At 34.8% G+C, this 18,534-nt stretch overlaps 1 protein-coding gene across 1 annotated transcript in view; it reads right to left on the bottom strand.

Annotated features, from left to right (window-relative positions):
- TMEM135 (transmembrane protein 135) overlaps nt 1–18,534 on the bottom strand; it is a 245,376-nt gene that overhangs the window by 188,070 nt on the left and 38,772 nt on the right. Inside the window, exons 3-4 of the mRNA XM_033431910.2 lie at nt 12,877–12,969; nt 1,003–1,036 (exon numbers count right to left, since the gene is read on the bottom strand). Of these exons, the coding sequence (XP_033287801.1) occupies nt 1,003–1,036; nt 12,877–12,969 (127 nt within the window). The remainder of the gene's footprint in view (nt 1–1,002; nt 1,037–12,876; nt 12,970–18,534) is intronic.

The raw sequence follows: 18,534 nt of genomic DNA, 5'->3' as shown, positions 1-18,534 counted from the left end.
TTTACAAAATCAGAAAGGAAAGCAGCACCTAGCATAGTTTGGTGCTACTATTATGGTTTCCACAGCACCCTATAATTCATCTTCCAGTCCTTTTCAAACGTTATTTCTATTGTGACTTTTCCACTAGACAGCAAACTCCGTAAGTACAAGGACTGTCTTCATCTTGCCTTCCAGCATATAGCACAGTAACTGACACATGATAAGAACAGAGCAAAAATTAAACATTTTGAAACTGAAATAAGTTGCTGAATACAACCCTGAACTACATTCCCTTGTTACAAAATTCAACAACCTATCCTTAGGTAAACACATAATTAATTCATCTTTCCGTAGTTGAATTTTTCAATGTCGCCTATCAATTCCATTAAACAACTTTAAAAGGTTTTAATACAAATATGTTTTTAAAATATGAACTTGACAATGAAAAGCATATAACCTTGATTATATATTTACAGTAAATATCAGACTAGACAACATTAATTTCAATTCTGAAAACTTAGAAATTTAGAAGCCTAGCTAATTATAGTATTAAATATATTCAGTATTTAGATAGAATGGATGCTATTCTGATTCCAAGAAAACTGTGCATCATAAAAGCTCATCCTTAAATCTTTTTTGCCACAAGAAGTTAGCAATAGAAGCAGAGTATGAAATGAAGTTAAAGATATATAGCGAGACATATACAGATATAGATATATATCCTATCAAAGATGAAGATCTAATCTTTAAGGAAAAAAGAGTCATGAAGGACACAGGGCCGTGAATCATCTTCCTCCTGAAGTAAGTGCAATTCAGTCATATATGACAGGAATAAACCAGAGAGCATCAAAGCTATTTTAAACATTTAAGTCTATCCTTTAAAACAGAGACAGAAAATATTCTCAAATTTAAGTAGGTTTTCTTTCTTTTTTTTTTTAAGGGAACTTGATTCAAAAAAACAAACAAAAAAAGGTTAAAAAGTACATGGAAAAACCTTGAAAGCAAAATAAAAGAATTACTCACCAAGTTGGCCATATAAATTGTGAGCAGCCCTCTCCTGCAAATAATTTTAAGAAGAGACAGTGTGAGACTAACCATCAATTTGACTTAATAACCACTTTATCATTTTTTTAGAAATCTACCAAAACAATTACCAGAAGTTGTGGAAAAGGGATAGATTATGCTGATCTAAGTTTTCAGTACCCTAATAGTTGGCTGTAAATAGATTCTACAAGTCATTCTAATCTGCAGTCATTAAACATTCTGTTTAATGCTCGTTAATTAAAATCCTTTAAAATTACTATTGCGTAGTAATTGTTGACTTACTGTGATAATCATTTTGCAATATACACCAATATCTAATTATTATATTGTTCACCTGAAACTAATATAATGTTATATGTCAATTACATCTCAATTTTTAAAACTACTAATACCTTATTATTTTTTAATAGGAAGACAGGTACAATTTGCTATTATTCTATGTTTATGCTAGAGAATTCTAAATTTAAGGAAGAATCCTAACAAATTCATCTTGCCAAAAATGTCAAGGCCATATCAATTTTAACTAAATGCATATTTATTTTTAAAAAACAGATCTTCTATTTGTTTCACACACAATGCAACTGTTCATTAGATGCCATTACAAATCATACAAATCACCTTGTTTTAATTTCATTGTTAAGTGAAAAGTCAGGCAGTAAGTTAATTCTCTAATGCCAAAGGACAAACAAAAGCTCTATAAACACTCACTTTACAGAAAAACTGCATATTTACTAAATACATATTTACTCTTACTTAATGAGAATTCATCTAGAAACTCAAAGATAAGGACAATTTTATGCCCTTAATCACTTTATTTAACTTAATCTGCACATGAGACCATAAATGAACCATATCCTATCCTCTAAGAAAGAGGTCTTTAATGTTTTAAGAGTTCAAGGGCAGAGTTCAAATAATAAACTCTGAAAATTATAAAAACTTATTTGAGTTTCAATTATGAACATTTTTTTAGAACTCAAAGAAACTACTACTTTATATATAAAAGAAGCAAAAATATCAAATCACTTTCACTTAAATATCATGCCAGGTCTTGATATTAACATCATCAATCAAATCTTCTTGATGTCAGATCCAGTCATACAAAGTCTTGATTGCTCACCATTTAACTTGGCTTAATAGGATTTTTAATTAACTAAAGCCACATGGAGGCAGTACGATATAAGTGAACAATGCTGAAGTGAAGTTCTGAAATCAGGGTTCCAGTTAACTTTAATTCTCTGGTACCCTGTAATTTTGTCATAAAAATAAGGGAACAAAACTAGTTATCTAACTTACGTTTTCAAACATAAAAACTACTTAAAGAAAAAAACTTACATTTATCAGCAATATATAAAACATATCATTGGGCCACCCTGGTTGAAAGGAGGAGGCGGTCTAGGCATACCCACTGGGCCACACCCCCCCAGCAATGTCCCTCTTCAGCAGGTCCTAATGCACCTCAGCAGAACAAGACAAGTCTACTGACCTTCTAAAAAAGTGTTTCAGAATCAGTGATAAGATGATCTGTAAGGTCCCTTTCAGCTCTTCTTTTCTATGATTGTACATACGAATTGAAATTGCTCTCACTAAACCTTACCGAGCTTATTAGTTCCTACCAAATTCTAAATCAAAGATGTTCTAATAGTACTTATTTTAAATAAATGATATCAAGAAAAGTTAGGGTAACATCATCATCCAAGAGTCACACATACACAGAAAAGTTCAATCCTTCTCAAGTGATACCTATTCTTACCAACAGCTGGTTACGTACGAAGAAAAAAATAATATTCTTCATTACAAAAACCAAAATAAAAATATTTCTGTAATTTCAGTGGTAGTCCCTGAAAATACTTTTCATTATGAAGTGAACTAATGTATGATGCTATCTTTAAAAACATTTGTTCCACTAATCTCATTCTGCCTCTAATATTAACAGTAATCTAGCTCCAGAATCATCACTAGCTTCCATCTATAACTGTTTACCTTTACTGAGCAAAGATTATCTTGTTAACCTTTACATTTTCACAGACCTGCAATAATAGTACCTGGCATCTATAGACACTAAGCAAATGGTAGAATTACTAAGCAAGGTGTTTCTAGGAACCCAGTTTTATAAAAAGGAACACATTATAAACATGTATTATAGAAATATAATCACAAAAGATAGCCACCAGACAGAGCGAGGGCCAATTAATGATACTAATTTATTAGCAAGCAAAGACGTGATCTGTTTGTCATACATTTGTATAAAATTTAATAATTTACAAGGTATAATTAATATTTTGAAATCAGATTTTATCCTCTCACTAGTTCTATGAAGTGTAACACAGATACTACTGCCCTCACTCTATTGAAAACCAAGAATCAAAGAAGTGGTTTCCTTAAAAATACAAAAGCAGCAAAAAGCAAGTTCGTCTGACTCCAGTTTCACGTTCTTTCCAATGCACTGCTTCTACAGCAAAAAATCTTTACATTACTAAGTTACCTTTCTTTTTTTTTTAATTTATTTATTTTTAGCTACACTGGGTCTTTGTTGCTGCACGCGGGCTTTTCTCTAGTTGAGGCGAGCGGGGGCTACTCTTCGTTTTGGTGCACGGGCTTCTCATTGCAGTGGCTTCTCTTGCTGCGAAGCACGGGCTCTAGGCGCGCGGGCTTCCGTAGTTGTGGCACATGGGCTCAGTAGTTGTGGCTTGCGGGCTCTAGAGCACAGGCTCAGTAGTTGTGGTGCACGGGCTTAGTTGCTCCGCGGCATGTGGGATCTTCCCCGACCAGGGCTCGAACCCGTGTGCCCTGCATTGGCAGGCGGATTCTTAACCACTGCGCCACCAGGGAAGTCCTAAGTTACCTTTCAATTCTAAAATTCACTGACTTGTTTAATATGCTGTCCTAGCAGGCTTCTGTGTGATGAGGATGAACAAAGCCTTGACACATTCTTACTACTGGGAAAAACTGAGGATGCATCATTATTAGATTATGTCCTATTCTGGTCTCAAGTTTCAATTTATCCTTCCCAAACAATGAGGAAGATCACCTCCTTCCCAGCTTTATCTGAATTCCAACCCATAGCTAATAGCCTCAAGAATGAGAGGGCAATGCCTGTGATGGGCATGATATGTTGGATTACATAGCCAGACTCTTTTTGGTGCCTTTACCTGGTACGTCTTTAACCTCCATTCCAATGTCAACTTGGTAGGTTAGAATATGAGAACAGTGATTTATTTTAACACTTCTCCGGAGATGTTCAGTATCATAGGAAATAGATAAGCTAATTAAATACCAATTTTATTTAACACTTGACTGTATCTAGCCTAGGTCTGAAGACAAACAAGTCACTCCCTTCCTAGTGCATAAATTCTCTCTGGAAACCAAGTTATATATTATAAAACACTGCCTACAACAGTGATGGGGAAGGGGGAGGTGCCAATTAGAACAAAAGGTGGCCTAGAGGAAGGGCTGCGGCAAGGAGGACAACAACTTTTTAAACTTCACAGGAGACTCTGATACACAAATACTCCCATTCTGCTGAGAATCACTAGATTAGAAGACTGGTGAAGCTCAGTGAATAAGCAGTCTAAAGTTAGTCGAGTATTTCTTTAAACTACAGATAAGCTTCTTTTTTTTTCTTTTCTTTTTTTTTGATGGGGAAAGGGGGTGAATCTTTTAAACTTGCATGAAAAATGTACGTGGGTGTGCACATCAAAGGGTACTATCTAAAAAAGTATTAAGAACCACTGCTGTAAGAACTAACTCTTTGTAATCAGAGTATCACTACTCCTGCGGGAAAATATTAAAATAATTAAATTTTCTTAACATCTCAGTAGATTAAAAGGTATCCTCACATTCTACTGAAATTCCAAGGATTATCTTCTAATGACATTATTCTGTCTCATCAGATGAACAATAATGCTTTTTTTCTGGAAACTTTAGTGTAAATATTCTTTAGCTAACTTTCTCAAACTTCTGAATGATACTGTTATATAACACATTTCATAACTAAGGTCACTACAGAATACAGAAAGAATGGTGTAACCTCTAAATTCTAAATATTTATATCTTCTATGTATATATATAAAATATGTGTGTTCTGTGTTCTATGGATAAGGAGAAATTAGAGATTAAAGAAAAACAAAGTGGTTGTTCTTAAACATTGTAATGGTTACCAAGAGATGCTATTTAATCATTTCAGAAAGTCTTTCAAAATATAATAGATTTCATCTGTCAGAATGTTTTAGAAGAGTATAAAATACTTCTTTAAGGTATAAGAATGGATAAGGTAAACTTGCAGTCTAGAGCAAGAGTCTATAATCACATTCTATTACATATAGTGGATAATACAGAGTAAGCTTTTCAGAAGACTGCAAGGTAATTTAATTTTCTTCCTGTGAACATGACACTGAAACTTGAAGATCCCAAGAATTTATAGGCCAGTTTATAAGTATTCTTTTATTCACATATTATATAGTTGATTCATTTTGGTCATATCTGCTTGGGAGTTTCATAACTACAACAGTGTAATTTAACAACTCAAGCCATGAATAAGCTTAGAATAAATATGCAATTTTTGATACTTTAATCCATGTCCATGTTTGAGTACCCTGCAGTTTCAACTTACCTAAACTAATACTAAATATCAAAGCAAATCCATCAGAAACAAAATCCATCAGAACAACTTCTTTCTGAACCACAAACAAAGCACTTCCTAGAAAAAGAAAGAGAAGACTAGTTCTTAACAGCCCACCTAGGGATAAACTAGATGTTACCAATGCTTCCTGCTGAGTTACTACCATCACAGTTCTTTGTGGCACAAATTTTTTAAGCAACCCTGGAAACAACTTCAAAGCTTTCACAGAACCCCACAGTGACGCGATTAAGATTTAAGTAAGCTGCCCTCTTACAAGGTGTTAGGAACTAGCTGGCTAAGCATGCTTAATTCTGTAGAGGGAAGGAGACTGGGAAAGATGGATGGATGGATGGAGGAATGGATGAATAAATGGATGGATGAGTTGGAAAGTTGGAAGGAAATAAGTTTAAACCAATGTAGATGAAGACATGAATATAGATAGATCTTCACTTATACATCTATATATATATCCATCATACATATGTGTGTATATATAACCATGTTGTATGCTTGTACTTCATTAAATGCTTTTTGGAAAACTGATTATACAAAATGTATAACTTCAGTAAATATTTTATTAAATACAGCTTTAGAGATTTAAAAATTAGGATTACCACTATTTGCTAATTTGGAAAAAACTGCTTCCACATTCTGTTTCTTCTACTCTTTCTAATATATTACTGATATTTATTTTTAAAAGGATGAACTGACAACTGATCAATTGATAAAAGATCAATTGAAATCTGATTCCTTAAATGTTGCTGTTTCCCAACTTATAACCTCAGACCTCTTCTTATTCTGAGCTTTGAGACTCTGATCTTCTCCCATAGCTTCAATGATAACCTACAAGAAGGAAACTTCCAATTTTATTTACATAACTACTGTGCTTCTCCTGAATCTAGACTCATACCTCAAGCTGCCTACTGGCTATCTCCATCACTGACTTTCTTTGTGAATTAAAGGCATGATTACAAATTCCTTTTCCTTAAAGTAAAAACTATAATATTAATATGCTTCATTTGGGGCTAGATGTAATAATTTTGAAATACACATAACTTCAACCTTTGTAAATTACTTACAGTCTATTCAGGGATCTTGATGTTTAATGAAATCAATAAAAATTTGTTTTAAGTAAAAAATACTTTTTCAAAGCAAGTAAGACCACTGAGTTAACTTTTGCGCAATTCCAGATAAACATAGACCATACTTTCTTAAAATAAGACACGCTATAAAGCAACTTGTAAAGAAATAAAACAAAAAGATTTGCTTTTCTATCTTTTAAGGTTAAGGCCAAAAAAACACTTTTAAACCTGCTTTTTAAACAGTAAGTCACCAGCTTCTGAACAATACTATAAAATTAAATTTTAAAGTTTTTAATTAGACCCCCAAACCAGTATTTGTGGCTGATGTACATATACATACACAATTCTAAAAAAAACCCAAGGGCTTCCCTGATGGTGCAGTGGTTGAGAGTCCGCCTGCTGATGCAGGGGACACGGGTTCGTGCCCCGGTCCGGGAGGATCCCACATGCCGCAGAGCGGCTGGGCCCGTGAGCCATGGCCGCTGAGCCTGCGCGTCCGGAGCCTCTGCTCCACAGCGGGAGAGGCCACAATGGTGAGAGGCTCGCATACCGCAAAAATAAATAAATTAAATTAAATTAAATTAAATTTAAAAACACCCAAGAACTCAAAAGCTATTTCCAGGTATTAACTGCATCACCTAATAAACAACAGAATCAATACATATCACAAAAAGTTCGACTACTAAACAATCACATCAAGATAAGGATCAATTTTTCTTCAGCAACCATGGGATAATACTTATAAAGAAGCCAAACTTAAAATTCTGATCAGGTCTTCAAAACAGTAAATCCACTCCAGTTAATATTTAGAACAGGCCATAATCTAGAACCAATTTTCTATGAATACCTACCATCTATGAATAAAACACCAGTGCAATAGCTCACTTAAAAAAATAAAATCAGAAAACTTAAAAAAAAAAAATAGTGTACTACCAAATGTAAACGGAGAATAGGAAATAAACTAGTAACCAAAATCCAAGTTATCACCTCACTTCTAGGAAACCTCTTTATGCCTTAAGAAGTTATAGCTTTTAATGTCAATAACACAATTTTATTTTAGAATTATTATGGTATTTAAACAAATGTTGGTCTTCAAAGAAAAATTTGACTTTTTTGAAACTAAAATTGTAAAGATAAGACCTAGACTAATACATCAACAGAAAAAAATTCAGAAATCAACAAAACACATATATATGAAAAATTGGTATATGACAAGGAGCATTCCAAATCAGTGGAGAAAGAATGGACTATTGAACTCCTGGTGCCAGAGTAACTGACTATTGGCTAGCAAAAAAAGAAAGAAAGAAGGGGGGCAGGGGGGTGGGGGGGAGAAGAGAGAAAAAGAAAAAAGAAAGGAAAGGGGAAAAAAAGTCCTATAATAAATAACCTCTAAGATGGACCTAAACATATTTCTACATTTTGGGAGGTGATAATATTAACACTAAGAAGCTATAAAGTTAAAAATATATAATGTAGACTGTAGAGCAAGCACACACACGAAAGAAAAATATTTCATAAAGAAATACATAGAAATGTTATTCTAAAATAACAAAATCATTCTTCCAGTTTCCAGTTTCCATGTAGGGAGCTTGGAAGTGATCACTTAGTCCTAACACCAAGGAAAAAGCTCAACAAACTGAAAAGTTAACATCCACAAGAAAAGTAAGGTCACACTGCAAAATGCTGCCTGCAAAATTGGAGAGACTGCAGGCAGACACAGAGAATTACAACTTAACAGAGCACAGACTCACAAGCTGAAACCTCGGAGGGAATGAGAGCCAGGAGAGGAAAGCCTGCACTGTAATTGACAAAGAGCAGGAGGCTCAGTGTGGAAGTTAAAAATTACAGAGGTATCAGTCTTAAGGGGGCCCCACACTTTTTTGAGTTTTACCTCCAGGAGCTTGACTAGGTTCTCACAGTAAATAGCAGAGAAAAATCCCCTTGTACTTCCAAGTAGAGGGAGGGGAAAAGGAACCATTTTGAAATAAGCCAGAGCACTGGTTGCCCTCAGGGGAAACTAGTTAAGCAGAGCCTAACCTGGGGGGCATTATGAGAGCCTTACTCACCTGGGGAAGGAAAACACCCAACTCCACGTGGCTCTAGAATTCCACATGGAGGAAGGGGAAAAACCCAACTCCAGCACACTCTAACCATCCTGCCCCACCAAGGGGGAGGGGGAAAATTGAGAAACACTTGTTAAGTTCACAGTCCACAGGCATAGGCTCATTGGAAGGAAACCGAGTCAAAGGACTATAGAACACTTCCCTTCCCCACACAACTCACCACTACATTACAAAAGGCCTATTTACAGCAATTCCATTTACCTGGTACATCATGTCCGGCTAACAAGAAAAAATTACAAGACATACCAAGAGGCAAAAGACACAAATTGGGGCTTCCCTGGTGGCGCAGTGGTTGAGAGTCCACCTGCCAATGCAGGGGACACAGGTTCGTGCCCCGGTCCGGGAAGACCCCACATGCCGCAGCGCAGCTAGGCCCATGAGCCATGGCCACTGAGCCTCCGTGTCCGGAGCCTGTGCTCCGCAATGGGAGAGGCCACAACAGTGAGAGGCCTGCGTACCGCAAAAAAAAAAAAAAAAAAAAAAGAATTACATCCGACTTCTCCTCAGAAACCATGCAAACAGGAGAGTGGAGTGAAATACTGAAAGCATTGAGAGACAAAAAACACCAACCTAGAATTCTGCACCCTGTAAAATTATCCTTCAAAAGTGAAGGACAAATAAAGATTTTACTAGACAAACAAAATTGAATCTGTTGCCAGTAGACCTGCTCTGCAAGAAACGTTAAATGTTCTCTAGAGAAAAGAAAAGTATGAGTCAGAAACTCATGTACATAAAGGAAGGTAGAGCATCAAATAAGATATGAGTGAAGGTAAATTTTTTAATTTTATTTTTCTTATTTTTAATTGTTCAAACAGATAACAATTATTCAAAATAATAGCAACAATGTATTTGATTATGTATGTATATATCGAGTGTGTGGTGTGTGTGTGTGTGGTAATTATGCTTATAAGTGAAGTGAATGACAACAATGATACAAAGGACAGGAGGAAGGAATTTGGGCTATTTTATTATTATAAGATACTCTCATTACCTATGAAGGGGTACAGTATTATTTGAAAGTGGACTTGGATTAGTTGTAAAGATGCACTGTAAAAACTAAGGCAACCACTAAAAAAAGTAAAAAAAAAAAGTATAACTGATATGTTAAGAAAGAAGAGAAGATGGAACCAAATATAACATTCAGTTAAAACCACAAAAGGCAGAATAAGAGTGGAAGACAAAAGTAAGAACAAAGGCAACAAAGAGAAAACAGCAATGAATATGGTAGAAATTAATCCAACTATATCAATAATCACTTTGAATGTCAATGGTCTAAATACAACAATTAAAAAGACTGTCAGAGTTGATCTCAAAACATAACCCAACTATATGTCATCTACAAGAAACCCACTTTAAACATATAGACACATAGAGATTAAAATAAGTAAGCATATGAAAAAATGCTCCACAAAATATATATATCATCGAGGAAATACAAACTAAAACAATGAGATACCACCACACATGTATTAAAATGGCCAAAATTCAGAACACTGATAACACTAAATGCTGGTGAAGATGTAGAGCAACAGGAATTCTCATTCATTGCTAGTGGGGTTACAAAATGACCCAGACACTTTGGAAGACAGTTGGCAGTTTCTTACAAAATTAAATATACTCTTACCAGATGATCATACCCAATCATACCCCTTAGTAATTATCTAAAGGAGTTGAAAATTTATGCCTACACAAAAACCCACAAACGGAGGTTTATAGCAGCTTTATCCATAATTACCAAAACTTGGAAGCAACCAAGATGTCTGTCAGTAGGTCAATGGATAAATAAACTGTGGTACATCCAGACCATGGAATATTATTCAGTTCTAAAAAGAAACAACCTATCAAGCCATGAAAAGACATGGAAGAAGCTTAAATGCATATTACTAAGTAAAAGAGGCCAATCTGAAAAGCCAACATACTGTATGACTCCAACTATATGACATTCTAGAAAAGATAAAACTATGGAGGGCTTCCCTGGTGGCGCAGTGGTTGAGAGTCCACCTGCCGATGCAGGGGACACGGGTTCGTGCCCCGGTCCAGGAAGATCCCACATGCCGCGGAGCAGCTAGGCCCGTGAGCCATGGCCGCTGAGCCTGCGCGTCCGGAGCCTATGCTCCGCAATGGGAGAGGCCACAACAGTGAGAGGCCCGCGTACCGCAAAAAAAAAAAAAAAAAAAAAGCATTTTAGGACAATATGGACAAGATGGTAATCAGGAATGACTGCTAATTTTCTTATGTGTGATAATAGTGTTGTAATTATGTAGGAAAGTACCCTTATTTTAGAATATGCATTCTAAAGTATTTAGGAGTAAAATGTCATGACGTCTACAATGTACTTCTATATGGTTCGTACACACACACAATACCACACATACATAGACATATAATCACATACAAATAAAGTAAAAATGGTAAAATGTTAACAACTGTTGACTCTAGGTGATCGTTACACAGGTGTTCATTTCAACATTTTCTGCTGAAAAGTAGGCAAATTACTTCAAAAATGCCACCTTATTAAAGTGCTAAAAAATAAATTGAAGCAAACTTCATTTAAAGCATCTTTAAAGTTTCATATATGAGTACATACTTTGAAATCACATTTCCAAAACCAATATTTAGATTTTTTAATTGATCAGAAAGTTACAATCACCAGAACAAGGCTCTCATTACTTACGGGCAAAAAACCAATAAAAATACTTAACACACTTACCATGTGTCAGGCACTCTTCTAAGCACACTTACATAATTCTTAATTATGTAATTCACTTAATTCTCTGAATAACCATGTGAGTAGATTATCACTACCTCCATTTTTCAGGTAAGGAATAAGCCATAGACGTCACACAATAAGTGGCGGAGCCAGTCTCCCAAGCCAGATTTTATAGCTCCAGAATCCACACTTTTAACAACTATTCTGTACTGTCCTCTCAGGTGGGGAGCCTATGTTTCTAGCAATACTGACTTGATTTTCCTGGGGTTATAACATCCTTTGATTTTAGTAATTTTAATAATCTAAAAGTATCATCAAACAGAGAATCACAAAAATTTAGATACTATTACATTTACAAAAATGCATTAAAATGGCTTCAGGTGGTTTAAGTAAATATTTAGTCACCTAACAACATCTATCTATAGTCTTACTAGGAGATCGATGATTATAACAAACATCTTCATAAACTGAAAGATGATCCCATCTTGATTAATATACCTGACCGTATCTTTATTCTCTGGGATAAAGATGGAATCAAAGCAGTTCTCAACAATAAAAATAATTATTCCTGAAATGGCAAATATTTTTTTATGCAAAATGTTTAACTTCAACAGTTTACCTGACTGAAAAACTTACATAACAGTTTGTAGCATTTTGTAGAAATCTTATTATTCCACGTGGAACATTTTCAAGTTGATAAAAATGAAAATTTTTTTAAATGAGAAGATATCCAAAAAAAAATAATTGATTTAATAGAGGTTAATGAGCCCAAAGCAAATTACAGATTTAAATGATAAAAGAAAACTGTTTATTTTCTTAGGTGTGATAATGGTATTGCAGTTATGGAAAAGATCTTTAATTAGAATTTATGCAAGCAAGGAAAAGATCTTTAATTAGAATTTATGCAAGCCATGACACATCAGAGAACCCTTCAATTTTTTAGTAAACAAAGACTAATGGGCATTTTTACTATATAATGTCAATCTTTATTTTTTATAGGCTTAAAAACCTAAATAATATAAGTATAAAGTTAAATTGTCCATCAAATATTGGGTTGGCCAAAAAGTTCGTTCAGTTTTAAGTAAAAATAAAAGACACAGTTTTCATTTTCACCAAGAACTGTATTGAACAACATATTCCCTAACCAAACAAACTTTTTGGCCAGCCCAATATTTGCAAGACTGAAAAATATATGTAGAAATATTTCTCCTCCCTGGACCATGATAAACAGTAAGCAAAAAAAAAAACCAAAAAACACTCTAGTTGTGATGGTGGACAGTAAATCAGTTGTATTAAATATGTAGGTATGTAAAAGTTTACCTGCTTTTTCTCTCAATTAGAATGGCCACATAAGAAGCTGGCAAAGCGGCACCAAAGCCAGGACTCCATGAGTAGAATTTTCCAAGTATTTTCCTGAAATTGAAATTTGGAATGATTATATGAAATTTCTAGTTGGTCATTTCAGTTATTACACATAGAAGTTCCCCTTCTCAGTTCACCCTCTATCTAAATGTCCCACAGCACCTCAAATTCAGCATGTCCAAAACCAAACTCATTATCTTAGTCCCTATCTCCATGAACCTGTTCTTTCTCCTCTCTTTTCCTAGGTTAATGATATCAACAACCACTTATCCACCTACGTGTGACACTTTGAGACATCCTTGGCTTCACCTTCTTCCGTGTCCCATACATGAAATCATCCCCTTAAATACTTCCATGTACAATTTATCTCTCAAATTCCTCTCCAACCTACTGCCCTTGCCTCATTTATGTCCCTCACCATCTCTTCTTCAGGCTACTACAATAGCAAACTAATAGGTATCTCTCCTTCCAATAATTTAACCTGTTATATTCATTCAGACAGTCCCTGGATCCAACATTGTTCACTCTGCAAACCTTCTATGTTCTCAATTTCCTATCTACCAAACGGGAATAAATGTATTACCTATCTCATAGAGTTGTCATGATGGCTACATGAGATATTTCCCAGCACCATCTATGACACATAGGAAGTACTCAGAAAATGTTAGCTATTATTACTATTGTTATCACTACTACTATTCTTTCATTATGGCTCTTTTTTTATGGAAGTATAGCTGATTTACAATGTGTTAGTTTCAGGTATATAGCAAAGAGATTCAGTTATATATTTTTTTTTCTTTTTTTTTCTTTTCAGATTCTTTTCCCTTATAGGCTATTACAAAATATTGAGTATAGTTCGCTGTGCTGTACAGTAGGTCCTTGTTTGTTATCCATTTTATATATAGTAGTGTGTGTATGTTAATCCAAACTCCTAATTTACCCCCCGCCCTTCCCCTTTGGTAACCATAAATTTGTTTTCTATGTCTGTGGGTCTATTTCTGTTTTGTATATAGGTTCATTTGTATCATTTTTTTCCAACTATTACTATTTTTTAACACATGATAGATATTCAAAAACTGTCTCTCCTTCTTTCCTTCTACAACCCTGGGTAAGTTTTTTCTTACATCGCTTACTAAAGTATTTTACATTTTTTACTTACATGTGTATATAAAATTTTTCATTTACTAGAATATATCCCTTGGGAGAAAGAATCTGCATAGTATCTCACAAATTATAAACGCCATTGGGTTGGGTTTTTAAAGAGAAAAAAAAAAAATCTGGAGATATTAGGAAGACTCTTTTTCCTTTCAAAGACAATTTGTTCCTAAGAAAGGGAGAAACAAAAAATTATAAGAAATTATCTGAACAAAGTTGGTCAACTGCTAAATGATGTATTACAGGAAAAAACATATGCTATGTACGTACAGATAAGGATAAAATATCAGATGAAATTTTCTTTCTAGCTGGAGCTTAGCTTTAAAAAAATTAGAAAACCTATATATAACATGGGTATTTCTGCAATGGACATCAGAAACTTTCTGCCTAAGAAAACTGGAGATGCTTCTCCCTCCAACATAAAATACACAAAGGACTTAACAAGTTACTGAATATAAACAAAAAAGGAAAATAAATGAGTGAGTCAGTTATAGGAGGAACACAGATGTTACCTTATTATAAGTATTTTATGTCTCCAAAACTTAACCAAAAACTTCATAGAACATAAATATGCTGCAAGACCAATTTATTATTATTGCAATTTTTAAAATCTAATCATCGTATAACTCTATTTTTAGAATTTTAACAAGTATTAGAAACTTTCCAGAGACTACGTGGTAAAGAGTTTCTTACACAGATTTTTCAGGTCAATTTAAAGGCATGACTTATTCAAGAGTATAAACTTTATAAATTATTAAAAGTTTATAAATATTAATGTTCTTAAGGCAAAAATCTATAGAAGACATTTGGAAATTATATTTCTTTTTTTTAAAAAGGATAAAATTATTATTCAATTTATTATTCCCTATATACAAAAAACTAGTTTGGTAAAACATTAAAAGCTTTCACTTTTAGACTGAGAATGATTCATAGCTCCCCATAATTCCCACTTCTAGTTAACACTGTACTGGAGATCTTAGCAAGTACAATAATGCAAGAAAAATAAATACAAGGTATAAGAATTCAGAAAGGAAGAAATATTGTTCTTATTATGAGCAATTTTTTTTCATTATTAGTAATCAGTTTAATACACATCGGTGAATACATGTCAATCCCAATCTCCCAATTCATCACACCACCACCCCCACTACCCCTGATGCTTTCCCCCTTTGCTGTCCATACGTTTGTTCTCTACATCTGTGTCTCAATTTCTGCCCTGCAAACCGGTTCATCTGTACCATTTTTCTAGGTTCCACACATATGCGTTAATATACGATATTTGTTTTTCTCTTTCTGACTTACTTCACTCTGTATGACAGTCTCTAGATACATCCATGTCTCAACAAATGACCCAATTTCGTTCCTTTTTATGGCTGAGTAATATTCCATTGTATATATGTACCACATTTCCTTATCCATTCGTCTATCGATGGGCATTTAGGTTGCTTCCATGACCTGGCTATTGTAAATAGTGCTGCAATGAACATTGGTGTGCATGTGTCTTTTGGAATTACGGTTTGTTCTGAGTATATGCCCAGTAGTGGGATTGCTGGGTCATATGGTCATTCTGTTTTTAGTTTTTTAAGGAACCTCCATACTGTTCTCCATGGTGGCTGTATCAATTTACATTCCCACCAACAGTGCAAGAGGGCTCCCTTTTCTCCACACCCTGTCCAGCATTGGTTGTTTGTAGATTTTCTGATGATGCCCATTCAAACTGGGGTGAGGTGATACCTCATTGTAGTTTTGATTTGCATTTCTCCAATAATTAGTGATGTTGAGCAGCTTTTCATGTGCTTCTTGGCCATCTGTATGTCTATTTTGGAGAAATGTCTACTTAGATCTTCTGCCTATTTTTGGATTGGGTTGATTTTTTTTAATATTGAGCTGCATGAGCTGTTTATATGTTTTGGAGATTAATCCTTTCTCCGTTGATTCGTTTGCAAGTATTTTCTCCCATTCTGAGGGTTTTCTTTTTGTCTTGTTTATGGTTTCCTTTGCTGGGCAACAGCTTTGAAGTTTCATTAGGTCCCATTTATTTTTGTTTTTATTTCCATGACTCTAGGAGGCTGATCAAAAAAGATCTTGCTGTGATTTACATCAAAGAGTGTTCTTCCTATGTTTTCCTCTAAGACTTTTACAGTGTCCGGTCTTACATTTAGGTCTCGAATCCATTTTGAGTTTATTTAGGTGTATGGTGTTAGGGAGTGCTCTAATTTCATTCTTTTACATGTAGCTGTCCAGTTTTCCCAACACCACTTTTTGAAGAGACTGTCTTTTCTCCATTGTATATCCTTGCCTCCTTTGTCATAGATTAGTTGACCATAGGTGCATGTGTTTATCTCTGGGCTTTCTATCTTGTTCCATTGATCTACATTTCTGTTTTTCTGCCAGTACCATATTGTCTTGATTACTGTAGCTTTGTAGTATAGTCTGAAGTCAGGGAGTCTGATTCCTCCAGCTCCATTTTTTTCCCTCAAAACTGCTTTGGCTATTCAGGGTCTTTGATGTCTGCATACAAAATTTTTTTTTCCCCATACAAATTTTAAGATTTTTTGTTCTAATTCTGTAAAAAAATGCCATTGGTAATTTGATACGGATTGCACTGAATCTGTAGATTGCTTTGGGTAGTATAGTCATTTTCACAATATTGATTCTTTAAATCCAAGAACATGGTATATCTCTCCATCTGTTGGTATCATCTTTAATTTCTTTCATCAGTGTCTTATAGTTTTCTGCAAACAAGACTTTGTCTATTTTGTCTCCCTAGGTAGGTTTCTTCCTAGGTATTTTACTCTTTTTGTTGCAATGGTAAATGGGAGTGTTCCCTTAATTTCTCTTTCAGATTTTTCATCATTAGTGTATAGGAATGCAAGAGATTTCTGTGCATTAATTTTGTATCCTGCAATTTTACAAAATTCATTGATTAAGAAAAAAAAAAATGTCATGAAGAACCTAGGGGTAAGGCAGGAATAAAGACGCAGACCTCCTAGAGAACGGACTTGAGGTTATGGGGAGGGGGAAGGGTGAGCTGTGACGGGGCGAGAGAGAGTCATGGACATATACACACTAACAAACGTAGTAAGGTAGATAGCTAGTGGGAAGCAGCCGCATGGCACAGGGATATTGGCTCGGTGCTTTGTGACAGCCTGGAGGGGTGGGATAGGGAGGGTGGGAGGGAGGGAGACGCAAGAGGGAAGAGATATGGGAACATATGTATATGTATAACTGATTCACTTTGTTATAAAGCAGAAACTAACACACCATTGTAAAGCAATTATACCCCAATAAAGATGTTAAAAAAAAAAAAAAGAAACAAAATTCATTGATTAGCTCTCGTAGTTTTCTGGTGGCATCTTTAGGATTCTCTGTGTATAGTATCATGTCATCTGCAAGCAGTGACAGTTTTACTTCTTCTTTTCCAATTTGTATTCCTTGTATTTCTTTTTCTTCTCTGATTGCCGTGGCTAGGACTTCCAAAACTATGTTGAATAATAGTGGTGAGAGTGGACACCCTTGTCTTATTCCTGATCTTAGAGGACATGCTTTCAGTTTTTCACCATTGAGAATGGTGTTTGCCGTGGGTTTGTCATATATGGCCTTTATTATGTTGAGGTACGTTCCCTCTATGCCCACTTTCTGGAGAGTTTTTATCATAAATGGGTATTGAATTTTGTCAAAAGCTTTTTCTGCATCTATTGAGATGATCATATGGTTTTTATTCTTCAATTTGTTAATATGGTGTGTCACATTGATTGATTTGCGTATATTGAAGAATCCTTGCATCCCTGGGATAAATCCCACTTGATCATGGTGTATGATCCTTTTAATGTGTTGTTGGATTCTGTTTGCTAGTATTTTGTTGAGGATATTTGCATCTACATTCATCAGTGATATTGGGCTGTAATTTTCTTTTTGGTAATATCTTTGTCTGGTTTTGGTATCAGGGTGATGGTGACCTCATAGAATGAGTTTGGGAGTGTTCCTTCCTCTGCAATTTTTTGGAAGAGTTTGAGAAGGATGGGTGTTAGCTCTTCTCGAAATGTTTGATAGAATTCACCTGTGAAGCAATCTGGTCCTGGACTTTTGTTTTTTGGAAGATTTTTAATCACAGTTTCCATTTCATTACTTGTGATTGGTCTGTTCATATTTTCTATTTCTTCCTGGTTCAGTCTTGGAAGGTTACACCTTTCTAAGAATTTGTCCATTTCTTCCAGGTTGTCCATTATATCGACATACAGTTGCTTGTAGTAGTCTCTTAGGATGCTTTGTATTTCTGCAGCGTCTGCTGTAACTTCTCCTTTTCCATTTCCAATTTTATTGATTTGAGTCCTCTCCCTCTTTTTCTTGATGAGTCTGGCTAATGGTTTATCTTCTCAAAGAACCAGCTTTTAGTTTTATTGATCTTTGCTATTGTTTTCTTTGTTTCTATTTCATTTATTTCTGCTCTGATCTTTATGA

This window comes from Orcinus orca, chromosome 8, assembly GCF_937001465.1.
Source record: "Orcinus orca chromosome 8, mOrcOrc1.1, whole genome shotgun sequence".
In the NCBI taxonomy this organism is placed as follows: Eukaryota; Metazoa; Chordata; class Mammalia; order Artiodactyla; family Delphinidae; genus Orcinus; species Orcinus orca.
This window is presented reverse-complemented; position numbering and strand designations above follow the sequence as displayed.